This window comes from Fistularia commersonii, chromosome 14, assembly GCF_037954325.1.
Source record: "Fistularia commersonii isolate RoL2024-O1a breed Wild chromosome 14, RoL_Fcom_v1.0, whole genome shotgun sequence".
NCBI classification, from domain to species: Eukaryota; Metazoa; Chordata; class Actinopteri; order Syngnathiformes; family Fistulariidae; genus Fistularia; species Fistularia commersonii.
In genome coordinates, this window is record NC_141297.1 from 13,356,089 (window position 1) to 13,381,865 (window position 25,777).

Below are 25,777 nucleotides of genomic sequence, written 5' to 3' on the forward strand. Positions count from 1 at the left end.
CCAAAATGAACCTTTAATTTGGCACTCAATTAAATTTGGTGTCAAATGCTCTTTCCAGATTAATGTGTTGGCATATTGAGAGGTCCATTTGTGTATGTGCACAAATTGTCTCTTCTGTCATCATGTTTACTATGTGCCTAAATGCATGAGTGTGTGCATTTGTGTATGTGTATTATTATTATTTGTGTATTATGCTCCTCTGTACCTGTGTGGGCATCCATAACTTGCTTGTCTTTGCTTCAATCAGTCAGACTCCATTACAAAGGAGCACCCAGGCTGCAAGCCTGTCATAGTTAACAATCACACTGATAGACAGACAAAGACCAATTATAACACAACCCACATATCAAATTAAGTATGGCTAATTGAATCTCTCAAAGTACACTTTTCTGTTGTATTTGATCAGAATGATCCTGCCCACTCAATTAAAGGTGATTTAGCTCTAACTGCACGATATGCAGTGAAGCACACACCTTACGTTGTTAATAAGGTTGTAGTGGTTGTGGGTGAGACTGGGGAAATATGCAGCCTCTTTATTCTGTGACTAAATTTAACACTTTATTTCCTTAATGTACTTGTCTAACTATTTCAGATCTCACAATACTGAAGGTGTATGCCCTGGACTGCAAACCCAGATTCTGTCCTGTTACAAGGAGAACCAAGAGCAGACTCTAAGGTGTGCTGACCTAGCAAAGCAATACATGAGGTGTATTGATGCAGCAAGGAAGGTATGTGCTCTCTTAATTCTGCAATGGCCTAGAAAAAATCTATATTATGAATGGAAATAATTGTTGAGCACTCAAAAGAAGCTCTTTTGACTGCTTGTACTGGTCAAACATGTGGGGTCTTGCTAGATGTTTGTGCTTGAGCAATACAATAATACTACCAGTCGCTTTGATTTTGGGTTTACTCTGGTTAATTTTTGACAGTGTTTCTTTTTAGTTTTTCATTAGTTCTTGTTTGTTCCCTGACTTTTCAAAGCCACACAACTTCTGAGAAAAAATGGGCAGGTTGGTAGCAGTTATGCAGGTTTTGTTCTATTTATTCATCTTTTTTTTTTCCTCATTTTGGAAATTCAAATTGTTGAACTTCAATGGGGCACATAACATGTTGCTCAGATGCATTGCCGATGAAAAAGATCAGTGAAAAAATCTTCATTCCTCTGCTCCTCATAAAAATATCATTGGAGGAGAATGAAAAGCCCTAATACCTCCCCACCCTCCAACAGAGTGATGCTTTCTATACAGCTTTGCAAGGCGAGGTGGGTCAGAGCAAAAAAGTCATAGAGCTGTGAGGCAGAAGACTTCTCTGGGAGACGCAGTGAGACACAATTTTTCAGACACAATACTTAAACACATGACTACTGTTTGGTGTATAGAGTGGATATACAGTATATCATCACTCACCTGTTGGGCAGAAGACTCCAGTTTGGAAATTTTTAAGATAGTAGCCAGGACTAGTATAGAGTGCGTACCTAAAATTAAAAACATTTCTTCAGCATATTGGGTCAGTAGATTTAATCATCACTATCATAGTGTTACATGAATTAACATGCACAAAGAAAACTTAACAGTAGGAAAGTGAAAGAAATTCTTAAACAGTTTTACTATTGATAATCTCTGGCGCCCCTCACCTTTTGTTAGCAACTTTAATGGCTTAACCATCAGTTTCCCTCCTTTGTGATGAAATGTAGTTAACCTTGACTAAGTACCATCATCATCTGATTTGTTTTGTTCTAAAGATGATATTGATCTCATTCAAGTTTATTTTTTGACTGTAATAGGAAGAGAAATATGAAAAGGCAGTAAATCGTGACCTTGTGATGAAGGTGTGAGATGTCCTGAAACAGACACACACACACACACACACACACACACACGCACACACACACGCACGCATACACACACACATTGTATATAAAATCTGTAGTCCAAAGGCCATTAACTTAGCACACAAGGGTTCACTCTGTCCACTGCTGAAAAATAAAATACATTGTCTATCTTTTGTTTTTTTCTCTTAATGATTTTACCTATAATCAGTGACTTCTGAGATCTGTGTCATTATTAGTGTCTCAACTCCCTCCGTACAGAGCTAAGAAACAACACTAAAGCAAATCTTGGATAATTTTGAATGTTTGTGGTTTTCCTCCTGAAGCCAAATTAGATGAAACTGTTCAAACTAAAATGATACAATTTTACATCATAAAAGGGATTTGAGACTTAACAATCCAACTAAGACGGGAATATGTTATTATTTTCAGAGCAGTGCTGTGTGATGTAAATGAAGGCAATTCCTTTTTCATTCGCATCTTCTCAACATTATTGTGGAGGAGTTAAGTACAAAAAAGCCAGTTGATGGGATTTTGACTGCTGTCACTGGGTTTTATGCAGAGAAAATTCTTGTCATTAGAAACTACTTTTTCAGTGAGTGTCTGATGTAATGGTATGAAATCCAAGTTCCCCAGAACTACCTAGCTTGGTCTGCTACCTTTACTGAAAAAGCCCCCTTTTGGAAACCTAATTCTGTTCTCCTTTCACACCTGTTGTGTTAAGGTAGCTAGTGAGTTATTTTTCCCCTCTTGTTTTTGGATGATTGAAAATTATTAGTTACAGTAATGCTTTAATTAAATGTTTTTATATTTGGTACTTTAAGAGTAGGTGACCAATGGGAATAGATTAAATCAAGTTTTAGTGAATCTTACTGCAGGGAGTCATGAGAAAAAAATAACAGATATTGGGGCTTGTTGACTGTTGTCTTTTCTTTCCACTTTTGTCTTTATGAGTCAACTGAGGTTGAAAACTGAGTGATCTTGTCTCTTTCTTTTTCGCATTTACCTTTATATTTCCCCCCAGTTACTTATTCATGCACTCTGTAAAAATCTGTCCTTTGTACTCTGGTTTTCAGCATTTCCCATTACTCATTTGGACCTACTGTTGTATTATTCAAAAGCAGAGACATGGTCCTCAAGTATATGCATCACTGCATCAGCTTTAAGGTACAACTTCACAAAGAAACTTTGAGAGAATGTGTGAGAAGCATCAGTTAAAGAACTGAATAATGGAAAGTTACAGTTTCAAAGTTTAGAGGGGGCCTTTAAAGGTGAAGCTGCTTAACCTGTAGCTGAGCAGCTAAATGCCTGGCTTCTTTTTGCGGTGCCTTCCCTGGCATACATTAATACAGCATGAGGCAATCAGTTTGCTGACAAATACAGTAACTGTCATGCTTCAACTCTCTAGTGTAGGTTGATGCCATTTCCTTCGCAAAATTATATTATGTGTATATTATGTCCATGTGCAGACATGCATTATTGCCTGACAAGAACCTTGTATTAGATATTTAAGGAGTCTATCGCTTTTTGTGGAATTATTTGGTGGTAATAATGACTTTTCCAGAGTTTATGTAATTGTAAACAAAATCATAAGGACAATAACACTGGCAATAACTTGTAAGATTTCAGCAAAGTTGGACTAAAAATTAGATTGACATTACATGAAAATCAACATAAAAATGAACATATATGTTCAAAACAAAAAGTAATGGAAATTCATCATAAAAATTAAATGTAAAAGAACCTGTACAAGATTAAATGCCAATTAATGTGAAAAATCCACAGTTAACTAATGACTAGGACTAAATAAAACAACCAATTGTCCATATAATTGAAAGAATAATAAATACAATTAAAAAAGGTTGCCTTAAATTGAGCCATGTGCTCAGGTACTGTTCTGTTAAATTGTGTTTATTATTTGCCATGTAGGACAAAATTGACTTTCTATTTTTAAGTGGATTTATTTAAAAGTGGCTTATGATATGTATTTTTGTGTCCTCATTTCCCAGCAGTAATCTCTACTTTCATTAGTAGCTGCTTTTTTGTTTTTTACTGGAACATGCAGAAAGAAAGCACTCCTACACCCATAAGACTTTTTTGTATTCTTATATTTCTATAGTGAAAAAGCTTGGTGCCCCTATAAGGATGTGGGTACGGGGTGTCTGAAAGTTTCTTGTGCGCATTAGCTGATGTGAGATAACGAGGAGTGAAGTGAAGACTCTTTGAAGACTGTCTTAAAAAGAGAACAGCAGATCATACATAAAATGTAACGTGTGTGTTTGTGTATGTGCGCGTGAGTGTGTGTGTGGGTGTGTGTGTTTGTGTGTGTGTGAATAGCTTGCTATATCGCAGTCTGCTTTAACCTACACATCAAGGTCTTTCTGCTTGATAAGCCCCCAAGGCATCTCCCTGGCTTTCACCCCATCAATTTGAAAGTTTATAAAGTTCTTCCTCCATTTTGTGCTTTTTAAAAGCTGCCACAGTTAGTGACAGCATGGTGGTAGCATGGGTTTCTACTGCTCGTTCGAGTCACTCTGTGGCCAAATTCCCGGTTTACTGAGTTACCTAATATTATTTGAAGTATAACATCTGAAATTTGACATGCTTATTTAAGGACTTAAGATTATGTTATCCCTTAAAACCCATCAATCAATTGTCCACTGGCAGCATGTTTGGATTCATAAGGTTTTCATTTCTTTTTCTAAGCCTGAACGGTATCTAAGAGTTACTAAACTAAACTGCTTAGCACTCATAATATCCATATTGGATACAGTGCTTGCTGATACTGTTGATTCATAGCTTGTTATAGAAAGCTAGGAACAAGTCACAACAATTAGCAGTTAAGATTTAGTTGTAATTATGTAATGTAAGTTAGAATGTAATTATGTAATCATGTAAATTACATTTTATGGAAAAAAAAAGTTATAGGTCATTCTGCATGACACTAACTAACTAGTAGCATGGATGGAGATAACAGAGTGATGGTTTTGTGCCTTAATGCAGTTGACTAAATACTCAGAGACACTGTGATGTTAGAGTTTCTCATCCATTTCTCATTCGGGGACGTCGTGGGGCAGGAGGTAGAGTAATGGTCTTTGGAACTGAACATTCTTGGTCTGATTTCCGGCTCCTCCTAGTGTGTCGAAGTGCTGATGAGCAAGACACTGAACTACTAACTGCTCCCCTGGTGCTGGTCAACGACAGGCTACCCCTCATGGTTCATCCGTAATGGGTTAATTGCCGAAAACAAATTTCCCCACAGGGATTAATAAACAAAGGATAATTTATTATTACTAATTATTTGTCTTTTGAGGTAGCTTGACAGCAAGGAAGAGATTGAAAGTCTAATTTTGGGCTTGTTTGTGCCATTTTTTCACCTGTTTGGGCATATACATGTAACCTGATTTTTTAGTTGTTCATCAGTCTGTGTTTTTTAGTTGCAGTGTTGTTTGACATGAGTGATTAATTGAATTGTTTGGCCCCGGCACACTTGGCAGCACTAGTTAACTGGAAACACAGCACTCTCCAAAACACCACCCCCGTCTTTTCAGCATGGAGTGCAAATGGTGCTTCTTGACAGCATGTGACAGGTTAAGGAATCAAGGAATGAAGGAATGAACAAAGCGATGGTAGCTCTCTTTGAAATTGAAGTTCTTGTCCACTAGCTGATTGCTGATGGCATGGTCATCAACGATACATTCATATAGGCGTTTCCCCATCACTATACTCTGTACATCTGCCCTGAAACTCAGGGCAGATGAAGTGTTTTGAGTGTGGTGGGGATGTGGCCCGCAAATGAATGGCTTGTCCACATAGGAAACTGGAATTAGAGGGGGATCTGCTCACTGATGGCGGAACAGTGGTAGCATAGGTTGCCAACCCGGCTGGGGGAACTACTCTTGCCACGCCAATGAATATGCTGCCACCAAGCCAAATGCTGCTGAGCCCACCAGTGCCACATATCCAGTGAAACTAAGTCCTGGGCCTAAAAATAAGGTGTAAAGTGAGGAGTTACTGAAACCCCCCTTTTCATCGTAGAGCAGGATGTATCTTCCTTGAAAGCAGCAGAAGCGGGAAAAATTCGAAAGTGTTTCAAGATTTACGAATGATATAACTACTGTGGATAAGTTTGGGTTGGAAAACCAGATAAGCGAAGGATATAAGATGGGGTATGGCTCTGAGGTCAGATACTATTTTGTTTTGTGGAAGCAATAAGGACATGAAAGATCTTTACTCCTTAAAGGGCATTAAGGACTTTTAGACCTCCGATAAGAAGTTGAAGTTATTGATTACTTTTGTGTCAGAATATTTGAATTTATCAATGTCCCGAGCAAACTGGCAAATCCCAACCCTTTTGATAGAATGAAGCAATACCATTTAAAAACACATTACAGTTTCAAGGAAGTCAATGACAGGCAAAACTGCAAGGCAAGTTATTGAAAATCTTGAAAATTGAATCAAAAGTAGTGAGGAAGGACTGGGTGGAGAGCCAGATGTTGTCCAGAGTCCTTGCTGAAAGACACCAAACTTGAACTTGGCTCATTTCTCCAGGAGACGACAAAGGGAGCTCTGGTCAGGTCCCATTTTCTCCAAGGATATGGATGTCCCAAGTTCCTTTTATTTCAACCTCGAGAAATCTACCGCTTAGCGAATGCTAATACTTAGTTCTGAGTTACCTGGAGGCAGAGTCGGTTTCTACACTGACCTGTTTGGGGCAGTAGACTGTGATGTGGGAGCTACACAGATCTACTGAGGGACCTACTGACTCAGCCAGAAAGAGGGAACTGCTCTGGACAAGGAACTGACTTTTTAGGAACTTACCACTCACCAAATAGCTGCATTTGTTGACTTTTTAAACTGACAACCTGGGGGACTTTATTTCAGCTTGGGCATCACGTAGTATTTTGTGTTACATAAAAAAAACATGGTGAGTTGATGCTCTATTTTGAAGTTGATAACTGTGCCACTGAGCTAAACTAAGCGTTTTACGTTTTCCTTTAATGTGTCTTGTTTCATCCCAGTGTTTTAATAAAGGGATTTTTAAAACTCAAACTCTTTTTTTCTTTTAGTCTTTACAGTCCCTTTGAGTTTACTGTTTGATATCAGCATAAGCTTGATTGCTGTTCATGACCTCCAAATCTTCATTCTCACAATTTCCTTTCTGCCTTTATAATATCATGAAGTATGGAAGTGGCAGATAACTCTTATTATTCATTTTAAATTATTTAAAATGTAAATATTTGAGTTCAACAAACCATGGGGAAATGTCGCTGCTGTGATAATTCTACTGTGTCTGTTTAATAAAGCCAGATTTGGTTTCTGCCTCATCTGTAATGCATGATTTTATCTTAAAGAAAGTCACTGTGCTATGAGCCAGGGGAGAATGTGTTTTCCCTTTTGTTTTCATCTCCACCATAAGCAAAGCTGCTGATTGATGTGTTCTGTTTTAAGTTGGACTAGCCTGGACTGTGCAGAGACAGTAAGCCTGCTTTTTTAATCAGCATTAAGAATAGTAGATAAATAGCCATTACAAAATAACATTCCATACATTTAATCCTCCAGTATTAGATGAATGAAAAAATAATCTGTTCGAAAAAGCTATGGTTCTGGCTTTGATTTTGTTTTCTTATCAAGCATAAAACAAAACTCTGTGATGTTTTGTGATCAGCTGTGTAGGGGGTCAAAGGAATGGCCTGCACATCAGGATTGTCTTCCAGCTGGGTTAAACTACAGTCTTCATGTGTTTCTCTGTACATGCATGTGTGCTTGGTAGCAAATGAGGGCAGGATCCCCCAGACCCTGCAGAGATGCAACAAACAACCTCTATTCATTATCCTCTGGGAGGCTTGGTTTGACGGGGGCAGTGCAAGATGTAACACATACACTGGCCACACACTCTGTGGGATTCTCTAGTCATTCATCTGTGCTTTCAGATGCAAAGGCATGCAGCACAAACATACTTGCACTGCCTGGATGCTCAGTGCGATTTTAAGTAATTTAGCACCAATCTCAGAGAGACCCTGGCTGTGATGCTTTTCACTGTCAGAGGTTCAGCTCACAAAATGGAGAGATGAAACACCAGACAGACTGAAAAATTAGAGTAAGAAAAGAATTTTGTTAAGTGGAGGTTTAGAAAATGTGAGTGCAGACATACAGGTATAGGACTGACATGACTTAGGAATGAAAAGAACCTGAAAGAAACACAAAAAAACAGTTTGTCTTCTTTGAATCAGCTCAGTGACAGTTTACATCATAAACTGATTGAAGAAATTTGTTGTTACAGAAATTCACAAAAGAATGCCCTGTTTGGGGGCCTCTATGAATATATTACAAAGTGCATGTACAGGATAGTGGTTAAAAATCATATCCTAAATAATTTCTCAGACTTTGTTTTTGTGTGTGTGTGTGTGTGTGTGTGTGTGTGTGTGTGTGTGTGTGTATATACTCTCACTTACCTCTACTTTGCAGGCACTGATCTCATTCAGATTGCCTTGGGTATACAAGATGTAGTCCTGCTCCTACCTCCGCTGTTATAAGTTACTCTATGTTTTTGTCTTTTTTGGGAAAATGTATTCAATACAGCCATTTTCATTCTTTTTAAAAAGTCTACCACCATCTGTCCCTCTGCGTTCCTATCCTGGATACCAAGCCTGCCCATCACTTCTTTATCACCTCTGTTGCCTGCACCAACATTACAATTGAAGTCTGCACCAATTGCCACTCTCTCTTTTCTGGGGATATTCTTCATCAATTCATCTAACTCATCCCACCTGTGGAGCATAGCCACTAACAACATTTAACATCACACGTTCAATTTCAAGTTTCAGACTCATAAGTCTATTCGACATTCTTTTCACCAGCATCATGTTGACCAACTGTCTACCTTTTCCTGTCATTGCCCCAATATTCAAAGTCCCTACTCTCAGTCCCAGACTCTTGCCTTTCTTCTTCTCTCTCTGCTTCCGAACATGCCTTCCTCCTCTCATTTTGATGCAAAGTAGACCTATTCCCATTGGTATCCTGTAGGTTACCAGTTCCATTGGTGGTCGTTGTTAACCTGGACCTCGACTGATCCGGTATGAGATTCTTAGATTAAATTTGAATATTTGGTTTTGGCACAATATTTACGCCAGATGCCCTTCCTGACACAACTCTCTGCATTTATCTGGGCTTGGGACCAGCTCAGGGAGACACTTGGCCCGTGCCCCCCCGTAAGGCTGGGAAATTCTGGCAAACAATGTGATATTTCAATATCAATTTGTTGTGTTTTACTTATGTTAAATGTGTTTTACTTGAAATACAGTAACTCTCAAGAACATCTCTCAAAAAAATTACTGTTCAATCATTTTGTTATTTGTCTTATAATGTTATATTACTACTGATTTCTAAATTGCAGCAACAGATGAAGGTAGATCTGCTGCAAGACTAAAATCTGAGCAGCCACTTGAGACCTGGAACTTTAGATGTAGTTATTTTCCTTTTTGGAGAGGCCAAAGGGTGCTCACTCACTCACATCCAGATCTTTACTGTGCGGCACAGAAATAGCCTGCTTTGGGAGTTACCTACTATTACCATTTTTTTTTAACTACCAGACAGATTACAGAAGAGATGGACAGAAAGTTAGATTAGACAAGAAAAAAAAAGGGGGGGGCGGTTTGCTGTATAGTGATGATCAGAGAAAGTCATTCTCCAACTTTTTCGTTGCAGTCTCTGGGCAGCTTCTTTCATCTCGGAACTTGTGTATTTCCTTTTCTGTCCGAGTTTTCTGTATCATTCTTCCTTTTTTATCATTTGTGTTTTACTTTGGAATGTAAAAAAAAAATCAAATAACAATGTATGTCAGTCTTTCGATTCAGCATTCAAATCCTCCAGGATGTCAGACTTTCACTGGATCAAATCTACAAACTCTCAATACAAAGGTTTCCTATTATGTAGTGATAGCATTAGAGTACTGAGAATACATTGGAATTTAGCTGGGTCAAGGAAAGTACAGTAATGATGCACCTGAGTTTTAGGCCCTGCACATACGTCTTTCAGGAAATTACTGGTGCACTGGGGAAAACAAATGATACAGAAATAATAATAAAGAAAGAAGCTATGACTTCTTAAAACTTGCTGACACTGGTTTGCTGAAAAGATCTGTTCAATTATTTTCCAAATAAGCAGGCAAATCAGTACTGCTGTAATTGGCTGTGACCTTGCAGAAAGGAAAATTCAAAGACCTAAATAAAATAATTCTCTGAAGTATCAAACAACAAAAGCCAGTAAACATGTGCTATTTTTTTTTTCACATGTGGTTAAAGGCTGTCGTTTCTCTGTGGTCTCAGTTTAGGTTGCAATTCATTCAATTCAGTTGTATATGCCTCATTTTTACTCCTGTTTTAACTGCTTGATTTTACATCCCATGTCAGATTAAAATTTCAGAATGATGCAATATCAACCTCGGCGATGGACAGTATTTTACATCAAAGAGACGGTGGTCTGACATGTCTGGATTATGCTGTTATGTCATTTGTGTTCGGACCAAGAATAAGAATATTATCCGAAGATTCAGCATCAAGTGAGGCTGTGAGAGGGACTTTCATTGTCTGCAAATTACAGCTTTTTCACAGTCAGGCAAGCATAGATTTTTTTTTTCTTCTTTTTCATTGTTTTTATATCTTTAAAGGAAAACTTTAGATGCCCATTTCTAACCGATTCTTTCTATGACATATTTGTCTTTACTGATAATTTTACTCTGTTTATTATTGATTTTGTTTTCACACAAAAATGTTCCCTTTTAAAAGACTTTGATTCTTTTCAGAACACATAAATAAGAAGGCAGGGATAGAGAAAAAGGTTCATGAGTTTTGTATGCATTGTCAAAGAAAGACCCTATTGACAATAATGATAGTAAATACTGATAGTAAATCTTTCAGTTGCCAATCTGAATGCATGCTGACTTTCACAAAGCCGCTAAATCACAGCAGTACACCAGCTAATATTGATTTATTTCTGTTTGTATCTTCACTTTTATCTTACATTGAACAGGAGTCATGCTGGTACAAAGATCACATGGACCCAGTTTCTCTGTCTGCTGATGACAATATAGACACACAAGCTGAGAATAACATAAAGAAAGCACCAACCTCAAGGAATTGTGTTTAAGTTTAAAAATAGGAAACAGCAGGAAATAAGTTGACAAAGAAAAATTAATGTAAACTTGACATATCATTAGCAAAAGAAAGAAATGTGTGGAAAAGGTAGACACAATCAAGAACATTTTCAAGTAGTCAAAAAAAGCTTGGACAACACAATCGTGACGTTGAAGCAATGTGGATGAAAATAATTAAGAATAGGTGGTGGACAGTTGAAGAAAGTTGAGAAGATGATAAAATGTGAGATAAAGCACTGGTGTGAAAAGGATGGAAATACATTCATAGTGATTAGGGCAGGCACTGAAAATATTAGGGGTAATATTAGGAGTGTTGAAGGCGTAAAGAGATGAGGGAGAACATCCGAGTACTGGGAGATGAAAATGGAGAAAGAGACGATGGTTGGATACCGCAAGGAGAGAAGAGGTTACAGAGGATGAGTTACAGATGGACAGAAGATGTAAAGATGCAGAGACACAGAGAGAGTTGCCTGGCCCCACAGCAGTCAGCACTAATGAAGAAGAATGAGGGGATTGAGCTGCTTGCTAGACCTGCTACTGACCACACACATACACAGAACATCTCACACACACTTTCACTTGAGTATCCACTCATTTTTTTACACAAAATTTATGAAGCAAAAAATAGTCAAACTGCCTGGATGTGCATGAGTACATATATCCTCCAAACCAGGCTTATAGTCACAGCTTCTAAATTGATGCAGGTGGCTTTAATTGGTACTAAAGTCATGCTGAGTTTTCCATGTCCTTTTTAAAAGCCTAGAACTCTTCTACAAGGTTGACATACCACATTCCAAATTTCACATTTTTAAATCCTTTGACACTATTTGTGACTCTCTGCTGTAACCACTGTGACTTTCTACCCAGAGGAGAAAACAAGAATATAACGTTCTTGCTTGTCAATTTTACATTGTTTTTCAAAGGTGTTGAATTGATTTCTGGAGCTGTTAATCATTTGAGACAGGTTTGTCAGTTTCTTGTTTTTTTGCCCAACCCGAGTTGCGTTTGCGTCTCATTAGCTGTGACAGCCTACGTACGAGTAAGGAGAAAAAGAGACTTTAAAGGAGCCTTGAACTTTTAGTCTCCGTACCCCCAGCTCACTCTGTTGAATACAAGTTGAGATTTATTGCAATTCATTCCATAATGCTGCAGACTTTTTTTTTTCTCATCAATATAATGTTCCTGTTTGTGGTGACCTGTCCTTGCAAATAAAATATATTTTTTTTACAAATTTGACAATGCCACTGTGTGGGCTTACATAGAAAGTGCTGAATACATCTACGTTGTCACTTGCACTAGCAAAAAAATAATAAGACAGCAAAAAAATGTCAGATTTAGTCAAACACACATTTATAGCAGAGAATTATGCTTCATTATATTATATGTGAAGGGTCTCTACTGCTTGCTGAGTGACAAGTCTTGTACTTGAGGCCAGACAAATACAGATTCATGATTAAAATTGTATAAATGTATGATGCAAAAAAAAAAAAAAAAAAAACTATGCTCTTATGCCACAGTAAAAAGATTGCAATATGCATGACCTTCTTTTATAGAACCAATACTTGTGAAATTATCAGGATCTGACAAAGCCAGTCTGGTCTGGTGAAGACTGATGAAATGATGAGGCCCATCTGATGATAATCCTAAAAATGCAATATGTGGGCAAAACAGGGAAGAGTGTATATGAAAGAATGTTGCCGTTATCTTATCTAAAGAAAGATTGCTCCATCCAGCCACTTTGTGCACTGGCAGATCACATCCAGCTCGTGTCTATCCTAAGCCTGACTGTGATGACCGTCTAACTTGTTCATTCTTGTGACCCTTGCTGCTTCCCTGTGTTTTCATGATGTTTTAGACATCAAGAACAGTTGTACCAACTGTATCAAACTCGAAGTTTGTATCCTTACACTTACTTGTTGCTAATTCCACACTAGCTCCTTCCTTGTATTGCTGAGGCAAAAGGAACCTCGCCCTGATGATGACACTCTAACAATTCAAACTAAATGGTTTTCAATTAGCCATCAGTCCATAGAAAAGCCAGGCATCATATTAAAATCATTGCCCTCCTGCATCCTAGGTCCTGCTGTGGATATTTCCAGAATTTTTTTTTGAAGGAGTACCTAAACAGTTTCCCGGGATTTTCAAGATTTGGCTATGTGATAATTAAGCAGTTTCAATTTGTCATCTTCTTTTCGTCTTCTTCTCCTTTTGGCTTTTCCCTTCATTGGTCGCCACAGCACATCGACCTTCTCCATCTAACCCTGTTCTCTGTATCCTTCTGTCCCACACAACAACCTTCATATCCTCTTTCACTATGTCCATAAATCTTCCCTTTGGTCTTCCTCTAGACTTCCTGCCTGGCAGCTCCAATTCCAGCATCCATCTACCAATATATTCATTGTCCCTCCTTACATGACCGAATCATCTCAGTCTGGCTTCTCTGACCTTCTCTCCAGAACATCTTAAACATCCACCATGTGCTGTTCCTCTGATACTCATTCCTGATCCTATCCAACATGGTTACTCCCAAAGATAACCTTAGCATCTTCATCTCTGCAACCTCTAGCTCTGCCTCCTGTTTTTTCATCATTGTTACTGTATCTAAGCCATACCGCATTGCTGTTTTTTACCACTGTCTGTCTTGTACACCTTTCCTTTCATTCTGGCTGATAGTCTTCTATAGCATAGTACTCCTGACACTTTTCTCCACCCATTCCAACCTGCTTGAACCCATCTCTTTACCTTTTCCACACTCTCTGCCTCTCTGGACTGTTGACCCTAACTACCCGAAATCCTCCAACTTTTTGATCTCCACTGCCTTGAGCCTCACCATTCCACCCAGGTTCATCTCATTCATACACATATACTCTGTCTTGCTATGACCAACCTTCATTCCTCTCCTTTCCAGAGTATACCTCCACCTCTCTAGATTTTCCTCAACCTGTTCTCTGCTCTCACTTCAGATCATAATGTCATCTGCAAACATCAATTTGTCAACAAAGCAACAAAATAAAAAGCCTTACCAATAGTAAGCCTAGCCTTGCTGCTCAGTTATTGCTCGTGGGGGGCGGTCTCTAAATTTTTTCTGAACAGCAGTGGGATTGTGTTTGTCTGTCAGATTTTCAGTCTGCAAGTTTCTTTGTTTGGGCCTGAGTGAAGTAGTCCTGCACACCTTCTGGATGTTTAATGTTCAGCAGCAAAACCCGTGCATCTCAAACTTTAAACTTGTTTATCTCTTGTATTTCTTTGACATGGCGCATGAGCTGGGGCCTGACAGCTGAAAAGTGTTGACCTGAAATCTAATAAAGGCTGTTGAAACATAAATAAAAATATAAAAGAAATGTCAGCCCTTTATTGTCATTAATTTGTAGTGACGCTAAGTGCTAGGTAGTACCTCAACTGGAAAGCAAATAGTCACCAACACATTTATACACAATATTCATCCTCAAGATAAATACAAATATCAAATCTTTGTTGACATTGTTGAATTTCGCTGTCTGTAGTTGATGTTTCACCTCTGATTTGCCTTGTGTTTTTTTTTTAACTAAATTTAACTCAATTCATTTAACTACACTCACAAAAACATCTTATGGTACAGACTAGACTTCTCTCAGAGCACCTTAGAAGCAAGCAAAAAAGAAAAGAATGAAAAGCTAAGTTCTTCTCTATCCTAATAATGGCTGGTTCCTCTGCTATATCTGGTCTCGATGGCATTCCCTTGCTGGTCCCAAAAATCCATGTAGATTAACCAAACTCTGATCAGAATGAGCCTGGAAATTCCATATGTTGAATTATTTGTTGAGGTTAATATGAGGAACGTAGCTTGTCACATACGCTGTTCTCATGGCACTCCTCAGGGTCAGGTCCAGGCACCTGCAGAACATTCCCACACATAGTTGATAAACTATCAACGTCCAGCGAATCTTGTCCTAACAGGGACATATTGGAATGACACAAAGTACATCACAGTTAGAGCAGGCGAACAATGATTAACTGCAAGGCTAAAATTCCAGTAGAGAGAAAAGCTTACACCAATATTCCACAAAATACAAATTTTAATTTTGTCAGATTATCTATTTTTTGCTGTTTTAAGGTGGTGATGTTGCCATTGACGTGTGTTCATTTTTTTAGTCTTTTCTCATTGTTAATTTCTGTTCTTTCATCTGTCAATTTCTTTGTGATTCCTGCTTTTCTTTTACATCATCAGCTATCATCTTGTGTGTATGTTCCTCCAAAACTGTTTTTTCAATACTGCATCTTCCATTCCATTTTCCCTCCTATCTGTTTTTCTTTTTCTTTTTCTTTTTCTAAACCCCCTATTCTTTTCCTCAGCCACTTCCTTCATTTCTCTCTACTCCACAATTTAGTTATTGATTTCATTTTCATACTCTTAGCAGTTGTCCTCTATCTCAAACCATCAGTTGACGTTGGCTATTTCGCCTTTGTTGTTTGTCTGCCTTGTACTGTGTCTTCTTTTTGTGATATACATTCTCAGTGATGTGATGTATTACGGCTGGCTGTGCTTTTTACCTTTTTACCACTCAGACTTTTAAGTGTCGCAAAAAATGTGTTCAGACGAAAGGCAGACGGCTTTCAAAGAAAACTGCACCAAAGAAATCTTTGAAAAGAAACAATCGTAATCTACCTCCCCTTGTTGCAAAATCAATGAAGTAAACAAACAAACAAGAATTTTAACTCCTGGCACTCATGTGAACTTTCAGGGTTTGAAGGGTTCTTTATCGTAAATGTTTTTTTTTTATTTTATCAACCAACATTGTACCAGATATTAGCAGCTCTATTGATGAACAGGTTTCTGAATCAAAACTCTTTAACTTGATTCATGTCCGTTCATTCTTCATGAAAATGTAATGAAAATCAAAAAGATGTATTCATGGAATTCAAACAGGAATTGAAATATCTATTTATCAAAAGGTAAAAGGACAGGGAGCTGTGGCGAAGTATCAGTAAATATTTTCTCCTTGGAGCAGCCAAAACCATGTCAAAGTACTAGCTCACTAAGGTTCCACAAATTTATGACGTTTGTGAGTTTTCATTCAAGCAAAAGCTATTTTTCCCCTTTGTTCCTACAGTTTATTGTTTGAGACCCTCTGTTTGTCATTTCAGAGTGATGCTGTTGTTGAACAATGGCATTTTCAATGGGCTCAGTGATAGTTATGAAGCCACATATATAATCACATTATGATTAGTAATCATACAAACTTTAAAAAAAAAATCAAATTTAAGCAACTCTAGAATTTTTAGTTTATTGTTTGTAGCAGACCAATTATGTCTTATCTTAAGCTTACTATTTAGGAGGGAATGCCAACCAGAAATTACGCATCAAATGCTCAGTGATTAGTGGCAAGAACTTAGACAGCTAGCATGGCAGTACAAGCAGACATAGGGAGGAAGAAAAAGGCAAAGCTAGCAGACCTCTGCAACAGCTGAAGGAGGAATCCCCGACGCTTTGTCAAGTTGAATGTCACAGGAAGAGGGGAAAGAAGAGAGCCAAGAAGTGTGCTGCCCTTGTTGCAAGCCCTTCAACTTCACCAAGAACATGGTGGGAAACTGGCCTGCACCCAAGAAGAGGTTGACAAGTATCACATAGCAGTCTACAGTGACAATGCAAGGGAGCAGGATTTTGGCCACTGAAGCACCCTGATCACCCCAGCAGAACCCACATCAGCATTTTACATCAGGGACCCAATCCTGAGAGACGTTGAGGGAGTTGACAGAGCAGCTAGATCCAGCTCCAGTTTAGTTACAAACACTATTAATTCTATAGAGGTCCAGAGTTTGGGCTTCAGCAGGTAGGCTTTCAATACAAGCTTGAGTTAAGCCAATGGAGGAATCTAAAACCACAATAGACCAAGAGAGGAGAGAGAAAATTAACCGAGATCCAAAGGTCACGGAAGTGTCAGTTTATCACTGTTTCTTCTCTTTGATGACAAATATCTAATAGAATGAGAAAAAGTAGAGAGCCTTAGTTGACAGTGTACAATAACAAAGTGCATGATCAGTTTTCAATACTCAGGGCTGCTGTGCTTTGTCAGAATCAACCACCAGTCAGCCATAGCATATTGATCACGCACCTGATACCGTGGGGGGTCCCCCATTTGCCACCAAAATACTAGATATCTTTGAGGCATGGATTCTATCACCGCTCTGTCATGGACAATGGACATTGTGACCAGTCTGCAACAACATAGCTCTGTACATGAATGTTTTCCTCTCTTTGATTAATTTTGGAATGTAATGGCCACTGGAGGCCAGGACAATAGCTGTAGTTTTAGATGTACTGTCTGAATTATGTGATGTGGGAGCTTTAATGACAATTGCTCCTGCGATCTGATATCAATGCTTATTAAAACCCAGCTGAAGCAGTTACTATTTGCCTGCCGTTGCAGTGACTTGAAACTGGAAAAAGTTGATTCAAGCGTGACAACATAGTTTTGGAGTTGAGTGACCAAAAGAACACTAGGTGACAACACATGAGCCATATGAGTAAAAAGAAGAGAAAGACCGCATCATTTGCCACCAACTTTTCAGCGAAACACAAAAAAGTAAATTGTATTCCCGTCATAGTCACATCAACAAAAAAATGGCGTTTCCCACAAAAGTGCCTCGCAAAGGATGTCGCTGAAGAGGATTTGACATGTTTTCTGAGAATGTGACAACAAACTGAATGCATCTGGCTTGACAAGTCATTACAAATTACTACTTGTGATCACTTTTCCTCAGTGAGAAATAAGGGTACTCACCACTACCTCCAGAGAGAGGCATTTTCAACAAACTTTGTATGTCTCCCTGTAATCTGACCTTTTGGATTGCCACTATAGCCAGTGGCTTGCGCCAGTGGACCTCCCGCTCATTCCTTCTTTTCTACACTCTCTGCATGGGGCCCCAATTGTAATTCAACAAAGCCTTACATTGTGTTCCATTGAAAGCTACCACAGCTACAGAAACAGTTTACATGCACAACTCAGTTTTTCTATTCCTTTTTTATGATTATTGTTATATATTTTTTTATTTTACTGGGTGCATTGCACACCAATATTCCTGTCACCTTTTTTTTTTTTTACACACGCTCCGGCATGCTCAGGAAGAGGTTTTGTGGAACCACGGTCCCCAGCTGTGATAAGAGAGGACAACAGCAGGGTTTTCACTGGCTTTTGTTGGCTCAAAGCAGCCACAACATTATCGGAGTGGTCCACTTTGTACCAGCCTCCCTTTGTCACTCAATCCATCTGTCTCTTGATCTTGTCTTTCTTTTTCAGTGTTGAGACCTGCCTCTTTTTTGCGATTGCACCAGAATTCAGACCCTGTTCTGCGCAAGGGACTGTTTTTTTTTCTTTTCTACCCTTTTGTAAATAAATGAGTAAATACCATTGCGTTATAGTTTACTCCCAGTTTGGTTGGCATGTTTACTTTCCTATGAAATTTTTTTATAGGATTATATTTTTGATCATAGGAAGTACCGAACACCAGTAATACATTGTGCTTACAAAAATAGTGTGCCATTGTGCATGAGTATTTGTGACTATGTACAGTATGTGAGCTTGCTTGTGTGTGTACATGGGTTCATAGGTATAATGGAGAGAGTGCCCGTGGTCAGGGAAAAATGTTCTTCTCTGTCCGTTCCATCCAAGTAATGCAGTTCACTAAAGCTCAACCAGTGGTAGTTAAAGGATAATTACAGCCTCAGTGTCATTCAGTTGAGTTCAGTTGTCTATTTCATGTCTATGGTTTGCATATTTGCCTCCTCTCTGAGTTGCTGTATTGCTGTGAAACTTGCATTGAATTTTCCTTATTCTTTACAATTAGTTTCCCCAACAGAAAGGGATCATTGTGTATCTTAAATTACAGTAAAGAGCTATAAAATATCCAGCTTCACTTTCTTAGAAATCAACAATAATCAGCTGTGAGTAATGCAAATGTGAAATATCATCAACTTCAAAGTTCCCTGCTGTTATTTTCCTGTTATAGTACAGTAATAGACATATATATATCATATATATCATATATGATATATATATCATATATATATATATGATTATGATATTGAAATTCACGAGTATGATATTTCATATCAGTGATATTAAATTCATTTGTTAAAGTCTTGACTATGAACTTGCAGAAATCACAAAAACAGTCTTTTACAATGTCCTTTTTCTTATGCTCTGTGATTTAGTTTATTGATAGCAACCTATAAAAAAAGTCATAAAAAATGTACACAACTTTGGAAAAAGAAAACATTAAATTCACTGTTTCTGTGATATACTGTTTTTGTTTTTTTACAAAAAGATAGATCTAGAAATACTGATAATGAATTCAATTACTATGATTACATTGATTTGTGAAGGAGAGCAAACTGTAGTAAACGAATAGGACTGCTGTGTTTGACAGACTTTGCCAAAATATGGAGACCAAATTGTGTTTTAAAAAGCCTCCGGGAATTTAGAGAAAAAACTGGACTGCCTGGCAAGTGGAAAATAATAATTTAGCTTCTTATAAATCTTACATAACATATTTGTTGTTTCCAACCTCATAGGTACTGGGATTTGCCACTGCTTTCTGTTTTCCTCATTCTTAATTGAAAGTATTTGAATTTTTGACTGCTGGCTGGACAAACAAGCACTTCTTGTTAGGCTCTGAGGGATTCTGATGGCAATTTATTTCTTGCATGCAAAAACGAATAAATAAATCAATAAGGAAAATTAATTACTTGCTTCCCCATTGACTTTAACATTGATACCTGATTATTTAGATAATCTCAAATGAATTAGTGGTAGTGGGCAAAGCTTTGCAGTGCATATTCTCTCCCCTTTGTTGCACCAGCGGAGTGGTGAGGCCTATCAACCACTGAGTCTGGGAGCTCCAATTGCCTGCCAGTCATCAGATAAAATGGATTTCCAATTGTCTCAAGGCTCCCTGGCTAGGTCAGATGCAACAGAGAACAGGCAGACTTCTGCCTCTCCTCTGCTTCTCCTGACTTACTGTTTGTTATTTGTTTTTCTTATTCCATCGCCTACTGTGTTCTGGCCATGTCTCCACTGTTCTTTCTCTACCCACCTCACAGATTCTCTGTTCTGATGTTTCAGAGACACGTCAGTTGGAAGCAGCCGCATTGCAATAGCCCCGATAAGAGTATCTTCTCTGACTCTGTACAGAACGCTGTATCTTTCATGCTCTGCAAAGACTTTTTGTAGGAAAAGAATTTAGGGGACATTACTTCATTGGTGTGTTTGTATTAAAGTTGTGAGATGTTGCCTTTCCAAACACTCAAGGAGAAATCTGAAAATCAATTCAAAGTCAAAATATTATTACAGGTATTTCATTTCACTGCTTGTTTTATCACATTAACACAAGTCTAAATTGCCTCTGCCTGCTGTCCAAGTGATAGTAATAGAAAATGGTCACACAATTTCGAGAATATTCGTTTTATTTTAGCTGCTAACTTAAAAAGGGTCGATATGATTTCAAAACTTTGGACTGAATCAGGCCGTGTATGCACTGCTTTTATTTATTCATATATTCAACAATGAGCATCCTCCCAGTTTTTCAAACCTAAAGATTTTTGGTTCCCCTCTTGCATCATAAGATATCGCTCAGCTATTTGCACAGTTTCACATTTGAACCCCATTTTCACAGTCATGATTGGAGTGGAAGACTGTTGCTCAGCATGCACACTCAAGATTCTGGAAAATATTTGGCTTTTCTATTGGATATGATGCTCTTGAATGCAAATGTGAGCTGTACTAAATAGAAGATGACAATCTTGGATGATAGCTTCAACACAACTATTCTTCCTAACAATGTCATAGAGACAGCCTTCATCATGTTGTGCCATTAAAAGATGGCCAGAGACAAAAGTCTGACTGTCAGAAATTGGAACACTTTAATGGCCCCAGTTACCAACCAGCCGATAGTCATGAAGTATGAACTAATACACTGATCAATGAGACCTGTTACATTTAAGATGCTAAAAAGCATGTCTTGATGGGTTTGCATTTATGGTGCGTTTACATTTCTGTTAACAATTTGCGTCTCAATTTACCGTATGAGGATAAAAGAACGGTGACATTTGGATAAGATTACTTCTTGAATGAGGAGATATTAAGAGCAGAAGAATGGAACACTTTGGAAAGTAAAATAGTGGAGTGAGAATTGAGGAGAACACAGAAGAGGGTAATCATATTGATCACCCTGCTTTGAATTTCTTTGTGGTTATATGTGAACCTGCCCACCTCAAACACTCATATATCCAATGTGCATATGTTTATACACAGTCTTTCAGCCAATTGGCTTCAAGTTAATGTGCCCCAAACATTTGTCGATATGTCCAGACCTCTGTGTTCTATGGGTGCTGTGGTACTTTGGCACCAGGTGTCTATGCTGCCAAGGCACTGAAAACCACGATACACGAAATGATTTTGAAAGATTCATTAATTCATTTAGCAGAATTTCACTTGACCTCATAGCTTGAGCCACATTAATATACTGCACATGGCGATTGCAAGTTCTTGTTGAGCAAGAGCACTGCAAGATCAGACACCAGAGTACAAGGCTTTCAGATATTTGGATTATGCCATCGGAGCAGTATTCAGTAAACTTGTATATTTTTGGATTTTTTCCCTAACATACATGGGCAGTGGGTTTTCAGTGCTGTATTTCTTTAAAAGTCAAACAAAGAAGGGTTTTGTGTGTTTAAAGGTTTTCCTGACTTTTAATCTGCATGATAGGAAGAAAATAACTTAATAATTTCTTGATTCTATTACGAAGGGCTGGTTTGTGATTTGCATAACCCATCTTGTCAGGTCTGACGATGGCTAATACTTTATCTGTCTTAGTTATGGGCTTCATAGCTTCCTTTCATGAGGGAGACAAAAATTGCCACAGTGGGTAAATATAGTTGTTTGATAAAACAACAATTATTCCTTTTAGACATAGACATCCAAGTACAAATACTATTGCTACTACCACTACTAGTACCTATGATAATAATAATAACAATAAAACTACTACTACTGATAATAATAATAATAATGATAATAATAATAATAATAATAATAATAATAATAATGATAATAATGATAATAATAATGATAATAATAATAACAACAACAATAGTAATAATATTCTACCGTCTGTCCATCCATCCATCCTCTACCGCGTATTCTGCACTCATGGTGGCGAGGGATGCTGGAGCCCATCCGAGCTGTCATTGGGCAAGAGATGGGGTACACTCTTGACCGGTTGCCAGTCAATTGCAGGGCCAATAATAATAATAATTATAATGAAAAATATTCTATATTGTATATCAATTCTCATGATTTGGTGTCAGATTTGCTGTATTTTAACTGCCAATTTGTTTTATATAGATGTCATTTAAAGTGTGATCAAACCAGTCTGTGCTATTGAAATAGACTCCATTTCACATAAACTGACAGCACATTCTGAAGCCCTCTTATCTCAGAGATTCAGACACACATAATTTGTGAGTCACTCTCTATGCATATACATGAGTATTGTGTGTGATACTGTGTGACTGATGAAGAAGTCCAACTTAGGTCCATCCATGTTTCTCAGGCACAACAACTATCTCATGAAGCTTCATATTGCTGACTTTGACATAGAAGAAAGGTACCTAACACGGAACAGCAATGCACAACCAGTCTCACTAACAAGCTGCTATAAATCCCTCTTTTTGTGTCATTATGTTAGCCTTCTCCTCAATGTTTGTCAAAACGGATCTTCAAGTTGTCAAAGTTCTGTTCAAAGTGAAGGACTGCGACTTCGGTTGACAGATAGTCATGATATCAGAATCATCGTACAGTGTTTTTAGTGTTAATTCATCTCACCCATTTAATGAAAGGGCACATGACCTGAGTGATTTAGACAAGGTTGGAGCCTTTGTTGTCTCAGCTGCTGTGATGGTCTCAGTGACAAAGGGTTTCAAGAACCTTACTGATCTGTGTTTGAAAGTTGGACATTTCTCTCCTTGGATAAGTAGACCTTGCCGTTATCAAAGACAAAATGGGCTAACCTCTGAGGTCACAATGTCTTATGATTGGCATGACAGTACAGTGGTTAGGGCTTCTGCCTCATAACAAGAATATTGAAAGTGAATTCCCAACAGGGGAGCTTTCTTGGTTCTCCTGATTCCTCCCACAGCCCAAAACCATACAGTAGGTTTATTGGAAACCTCTCACCCTACGCTTTTCCTGACTATATGATAGGTGCAATAGACCGCAAGTGAAATAACTTTTTTCATCTCCTTGTTTCCTGTTCATACTTTTACTCAATATTTAAAATGAATCAATAAAATATTTTTTTATTATTATCTATTATAATCATAGTTATTCCAATTAGTTTATACAACCATTATTATTGTTGTTGCTGAAATCAGCAATAGCATTACATGTCACTGTCTGCATCATTTTCACCCTAACCCACTCAACCATTTTTATTTCAGCAATCATTTTGGACGTCTAAAGTATTACTATATAAATTGGGCCAGTACATGATCTACTTTGGAACAAGCTTAAAGTTGATGCTTTATCACCAATAAATGGACACCAGTCTGGGCCGGTATAGACTTGTCTTTTCATTATGAGACTCTCCATGTGCTGTGGCAGGATGAGGAATGACATTGGAGACGAAGGCAAGTTTAAACTTTTTTCCTTAACTCCTGAACCAAAGCTAACAAGTCCTGTCAGGTGAGAGGCACTGCCCGTAGTGTCCACCACAAAGCCAACCCCCGAACTCCGAAAAGGCACTCCTGGAAACAAATCAGTCTCTCACTGACGACTTGAGCTGCCTGCCGTAACGGTTGCGTTGTCTCCAAGCCAAATCAGCAGGAGAAACAGAACGTTGAACCTGTGGAGGCACTGCCGGGACCTTGAAGGAAGGTGACCCCGACAGGGAACCTGGGCCAGAAACACTACTTTATCCTCCACCCTGTGCGCCGGTCTCAGCCTGTCCAGTATTATCCGCCCCCTATGCCTGCCCATATCAAGTACAAACCCTTAGGGCTAGTCTCAAAAGCCCAAGATCGGAGAAATCTATATGGGGCTTGGAGATGTGAGCAGTGAGCATCATGCCGCCAAGAAACATAATGAGTTGACATGAGCTAGGCACAAAAAGCCAGTGTAAACAGTGGTGAATTAGGCTTGGAACGCGAGCACTGTTGGGCAAAAAATCTCACACTTTCGGTCACCACCCACAGTTCGTGTCCATAGGTGAGGGTGGGAATGTAGATCGACTGGTAAATTCAGAGCTTCGCCTTCTGGCTCGGCTCCCTCTTCATCACGACAGACAGGTACAGAGTCCGCATCACTGCTGATGCTTCACCAATCGGCCTGTTGATCTCCCGCTCCATCCTTCCCTCACTCCTGAAGGACCTCTTCCCCGACCAGGAGTGGGCATTCCACCCATTTCAGGTTGAGCACCATTGTCTCGGATGTGGAGGTGGTGATCATCATCCCAGCCGCTTCACATTTGTCTGAGAACCGTTCCAGTGAGAGCTGGAAGTCATGGCCTGATGAAGCCAACAGAACCACATCATCTGCAAAAAGCAGAGACTCGATCCTGCAACCACCAATCCACCATCCCCTCGTCGGCCTGGTTGCGCCTAGAAATTCTGTCCATAAAAGGTATGAACAGAATCAGTGACAAAGGGCAGCCCTGACAGAGTCCAACTCTCACCGGAAATGGGTCCGACTTACGACTGGCAATGCGGACCAAGCTCCAATACTGATCACACATGGACCAAAGAGCCCGTATGTCAGGGTTTATCACCCCATACTCCCGGAGCACCCCCCACAGGATTGTCCGTGGGACACAGTCGAATGTCTTCTCCAGATCCACAAAACACATGTCGACTTGTTGGGCAAACTCCCATGCCCCCTCGAGCCTGCCGAGGATATAGAGCTGGTCCACTATTCAACGATCAGGTTGAAAACCACACTACTCCTTCTGAATCCGAGGTTCAACAACTCGGCAGACTCTCTTCTCCAGCACCACTGAATAGACCTTGCCAGGGAGGCTGAGGAGTGTGATCCCCTGTAGTTGGAGCACACCCTCCAACTTCACACCCTCCAACCACACACCCTCCAACTACACCACAGTGGTCTGCCAGTCCAGCGGCACTGACCCCAACTCTCACGCTATGCGGCAGGGGCGTGTCAGCCCGGACAGCCCTATAGTATCCAGAGCCTTAAGGAAACCAGGGCGAACATTATCCACCCCTGGGGCCCTGCTACTGAAGAACTTTGTGACTGCTTCAGCAACTTCATCCCCGGAAATAGGTGTTTCTACTCCAGAGTCCCCCAGCTCTGCTTCCTCATTGGAAGGCATTTCAATGGGGTTGAGGAGGTCTTGGAAGTATGCCTGCCACCGATCTACAACATATCGAGTTGAGGTCAGCAGCGTCCCGCTCCAACTGTACACAGTGTTAACAAAGCACTGCTTGGTCCTCCTGAGCCGCCGGATGGTGGATCAGAATCTCCTTGATGTCCACCGGAAGTCGTTCTCCATGGTCTCCCCAAACTCCTCCCATGCCTGAGTTTTTCCCTCAGCAACCACCGAAACTGCATGCCGCTTGGCCTGCTAGTACATGTCAGCTGTCTCTGGAGCCTCACAAGTCAGAAAGGCCTGATAGGACTCCTTCTTTAGTTTGACAGCATCCCTCACTGTTGGAGTCCACCAGTGGGCTCGAGGGTTGCCTGACAGGCACCAACCACCTTCTGTCCACAGCACCAGTCTGCCGGCTCTACAATGGAAGCACAGAACAT

At 39.3% G+C, this 25,777-nt stretch overlaps 1 protein-coding gene across 4 annotated transcripts in view; it reads left to right on the top strand.

The window, feature by feature from the left end:
* LOC147227338 (MICOS complex subunit mic25a-like) overlaps positions 1–25,777 on the top strand; it is an 82,814-nt gene that overhangs the window by 52,505 nt on the left and 4,532 nt on the right. For all 4 annotated transcript variants that reach the window (XM_086159426.1, XM_086159427.1, XM_086159429.1 and 1 more), the window contains one exon: positions 593–728. In XM_086159426.1, coding sequence (XP_086015552.1) covers positions 593–728 — 136 coding nt within the window. The remainder of the gene's footprint in view (positions 1–592; positions 729–25,777) is intronic.